General features: G+C 38.0%; 1 protein-coding gene across 1 annotated transcript in view; it reads left to right on the top strand.

The window, feature by feature from the left end:
- The window catches only part of nr6a1b (nuclear receptor subfamily 6, group A, member 1b), a 30,807-nt gene extending 28,513 nt beyond the window's left edge, over window positions 1-2,294 (top strand). The window contains exon 9 of the mRNA XM_016452820.1: window positions 1,444-2,294. Coding sequence (XP_016308306.1) covers window positions 1,444-1,559 — 116 coding nt within the window. The 3' untranslated portion in view covers window positions 1,560-2,294. The remainder of the gene's footprint in view (window positions 1-1,443) is intronic.
- The last annotated feature ends 2,251 nt before the right edge of the window (window positions 2,295-4,545 follow it).

Below are 4,545 nucleotides of genomic sequence, written 5' to 3'. Positions count from 1 at the left end.
TTAACTTTTATAAAGAATATCTCTTTGGATTTGAGACTTTAGTCTTTGCAACTTTACAGATCTTTATGCACCGAGAGCTTGTAACACTCCAAAGAGAAAGGAAAAATTGAAATCGCATATTTGAAATATATTCAAATAGAAAACTGTTACTTTAAACTGCAATAATATTCCACAGTATTACTGTTTTTACTGTATTTCTACTCCAATAAATGCAGCGTTGGTGAGCATAAGCAAGTAGGTATAACTGCAGACCGGAGATCTCCAAAATGGGGCGTGAACTCCAAAAGTGGGCAGAACCTCCAAAATGGGGCGGGGTCTCCTCGCTCAAAGACTTTCACCATTGGCTCTGGCTTCAGCCAATTGTTATTGACTTACATTTCAAAATAAAACTTTATAAGTTAAACATCGTTTCTAGTTGATCTAAAGTAAAATATGTTATATAAATAAATATTTTCCGTGAGAGCAGAGCCCAAAGCTCGTGGCCAGTGGTGTTTGGACTGGAGTTTGAACCTCTGCTTAATGATATTAACAGGAATCACCCACGAGCTCTCCCGTGAGCCGTCCCGGCACAGCGCAGGGGAAAGATTTTACTCTATTGCTTTGTTTTAAGCAACGGGGGTGTCCCGGGGCTCGAAATTCTCAGGGTAGGAGGGGGTATTGATGCTGGGTGCAACTAAAAAGGTGCCATTGTCCGGTGAGGTCCGGTTGGGGAGTTACGGAACGATTCATATTGCATAATCTTATTAACTGTTTATCTCCTGAACTGTATCTTTGTTTACCACGCTATTGAGCGCCAATCCCACCGTGCAGTCAATTTAACTGGTTAAGGTTAGGGTCAGGTGTGAGGTAGGGTTTAGGGGTTAGCATGTTTTGTAGTATAGTGTAGGAAATCAACACTTTAATTGACACAACCAATAAAATCTTTGTGGGGTGGAGTTTGCACTGAAGTGGATTGGGGGAAAAAATGTGCATGCGTGTCATGTGCCTGTCTGTCAATGGGAGGAAGCCACGCCCTATTTTGGAGCTCCCACCCCGTTTTGGAGTTCCCGCCCCCATTTGGAGATCTCCAGGCTGCAGTTATACCCTTTTCAGCATAAGAGGCTTTTTTCGAAAACATTCACATTTTTGAACAGTGGTGTGTTTTAAAGCAACAGTTCACTCAACTCAACCCCATTTTATTCCAAATCTTTTTGACTCTCACTGGCACACAAATGAAGATGTTCACTGCATGATTCCAGCATTTAGCGGAAAACCTAAAAACATTTTAGCCTCACATTAGGTTCACTGCAGCACAGTATTTCAGACTTGGTGTGAAGTATTTCATAGAGATGCATTATTTCCTTTTAAAATCTCGTTGCTCATCTATTTGATGATGCTGTTTGAATATGCGACAGTTAGCCAATCAAAATGTACCTCTGCTAATGACGTCATTATTGGTTACAGGTAAGATGATGGCCGTTCCACTGGAGCAGCTCCCTCTTCTGTTTAAAGCGGTACTGTACTCCTGCACAACCAATCAAAACCCCTGGCTAACCAGCAGCTCCACCTCCAAGACATAAGCCACGCCTTCAACTAGCTGTTTTTATTTTTTTCCCCTAATGTATTTATTACATGACAAAGTTGAATGTAAAACTCTTGACAGATTTGTATGTGATTTCGAAGTAGCGATCTACCAAATTAGATTTCAAGATGCCTGCAAAGATTACCTCAGGAGCATGACTTTTGAAGGAAAAAACTCTTTGACCATTGTGTTAATGATCAAAATGAAAAGAAAAACCAGATATGAACACACTGCAATCCATTGTTGAATTATGCAGCCTCTAGCTATGATATGAAATGTCCTTGTGTTGCAGGATGTCACTGATAAAATATGACTGATAAAATAGTGAAGATGCCAAGGTGCTGAATTTCATTCAAAAAATAATGTTTCTTATTGAGATGATAGCTACATTTGAGCTATAGGGATTTAAATAGTCAAAATGATCATCCGCAGCTCACAAGTTTGAGTACCAAAGCTGAGTGTGCCACAATATACGTGCTGTTGACCAATAGTTTTTCAGGATGGAGACTTCCGGTAACGTTTGAGTCTGTCGCCGGGGTAACGAAATGCAATATGCACACTCTTTATCCCAGGTGTGTGTGTGTGTGTGTGTGTGTGTGTGTGTGTGTGTGTGATTTCCTCTCACATGTGTCTTCAAGGAAGTGTGAATGTTCGAACAGGGTTTATGTGTTTGTATTTTGCCGTAGTTGTAGTTTTGTTGGAAATGTTATTCCTCCTTTTAATGTTTTGTTCATATTTACTCCTGTTTTTGAACATGTTCTTGAGCTGTTGCCAGAGGAGCCGTTTCTCAGGAAGGTTGTTTTACCTGATGAGGGTTGTGTTTGATGGAGCATTCCAAATATTACTAAACATTGGAAGAATTTCATGTGGTTTTAACCTTCCATTCCTTCTTTGAAAGTTTACATATCTGTTTTTGCCGCAGCGCAGACAATGAGAGGGTAAAATTTAGCGGCGCGCTTGCGTATAGCATGCGAGGGTCGCTCTGAAGAAGGGGGGTAATCATTTTCTTTGTGCACGCCATGATTCTCTCGGTTTTGTTACCATCTGAGGCCTTGAAGTGCCTGTATAGTTGATGACATAAAGACCGGGCGGCAAGAAGACTGTGTCGCTCAGCTGTTTGTCTTTCTTGATATTCATTGTTCATCTGATTAGCATGGTATTTTTCTTCTCTGCGTTTGAATGTTTACAGCATTTAAAATTACATTGTACTTATTTTCGTTTCATAAAGAAGGCCTGATAAACATGTCTCTGTGTGTTGATTTATCATCAGTGTCTCTGTTTGATCTTCTCTATGGTGCTCTTGTGTTTTCCTGGCTCTGTGGCCTTGCAGATTTAAAGTAGCATGCTTAATGACTGTTTTTAGTCAATATGAATTCAGTTTAAGGCCATCTATGTGCTAAACGTTGACACATTTCACTAATCGATACACACAACACATTATAACAGGTCAAAATTATTGATGACTCATCCTGCACTACACAGATTTTTGTCCAATCAAATGGTCTCTAAAACAAGAATGCCCCTCCCCCAATACCACCTCCAGTCAAATAACATTAAAGCAAATGCTTATCACAATTGAAAAAAACAGCAGCATTGTTGTTTTCAACAACAACAACTTTGTGAACATACTAATACAGGATTGGTCAGTAACATTTTAATATTAGTAAAGGATCAAGTGCTTTGATAAGTCATCTGTTGGTTTGCAACTAGCTAGTATACTTATGTCCTATACTGTGTTAGTGGATATATATAGGAAGGAACCGCAGCCTGTATTTTTGTACAGTCAGTAAAATTCAATCAAAACAGACAAACTCAGCATTTGTTGTGTCACATTTGTGAAAAATCCCAAAATGAATTTACTATTTAAAATTCAAATGCTTAATGCCACATACAATCATTATTCAACAGAAAACTTGCTGTTCCAGATGTAAAATTGGCATTGATTTTTGATTTTCAATGTTAATTTGCAAACCTTTGAAGACAAGCCTATACTGTGAGCTATGAGGTTGTTAGACAGTTGTACATGCTTTGTTGAAGACGTCAGCCTGTATTTTTTCTACTTATTTTTTAAATAATCATGTTTAATCATGGAATTCATGGTAAAAACAACATCATTTTGCACCAAAAGAAGTCTAGAACTACCACTTCCATGAAGCACTGTGAATGATATAAACTATTTAAAATTTGTGTGGATATATTATATGCATATATATATATATATATATATATATATATCCACTGCTATATCCATCACAATGCTTCATGGGACAGTAGTTCTTCCACACATTAAAGCCACTCACTGTGCCTCTTATTTTTTTAAAAGACAAGTGCGCCAATATATAACGCCATTGCGTTACGGGCATTGCGTTATTGGGGTATCATAATAAAAGTCAAAACACCAAAAATAATTCTTTAAAACTATATTTGTGATTCACCTCATAGCTGGTTGGTTTGGTTTATGGCTTATAACTGGCAAAAAAATACTTCCAGAGCCAAGGCCGCTGAAATTGTGGGCAGGCAATTGCACTCTATTAGCATCATCACAGAAATGAAGTTATATTTGCATATAGAAAGGGAATAGTAGATAAATATTTATGTGGCTAAATACCCTGATGCATGGAGACCCAGTCAATTAAAATGGATGAAGTAACTTTGCTCTCTGATACCACGGATTTCCTTAGAACTAGATATGGGTCTGATTTATCTTACCCCTTATATTATCTTCATGAATTGAGAATGAAGCCTAAGAAAAATTACAGGAAGACTGTCCATTGAGAGAAAAACGTTTATTAATATAAATTGTGTAAATCTCAGATGTCAAAACTTGCAGATTTGCCTTTACGTGCTGAATATACAAGCCTGTTTTTGTCTCTTTTTGACTTGTAAGCAGATTTTTGAGTGTCCACTTGAACTAATTTAGATGCCCATGACCTTGTTCACTTTTCATTCAGTTTTCTTTCCTCTGTCGCTCTCCTTTTCTCCAT

Source organism: Sinocyclocheilus anshuiensis, unplaced genomic scaffold, assembly GCF_001515605.1.
Source record: "Sinocyclocheilus anshuiensis isolate Anshui unplaced genomic scaffold, SAMN03320099.WGS_v1.1 scaffold457, whole genome shotgun sequence".
Classification (NCBI taxonomy): domain Eukaryota; kingdom Metazoa; phylum Chordata; class Actinopteri; order Cypriniformes; family Cyprinidae; genus Sinocyclocheilus; species Sinocyclocheilus anshuiensis.
This window is presented reverse-complemented; position numbering and strand designations above follow the sequence as displayed.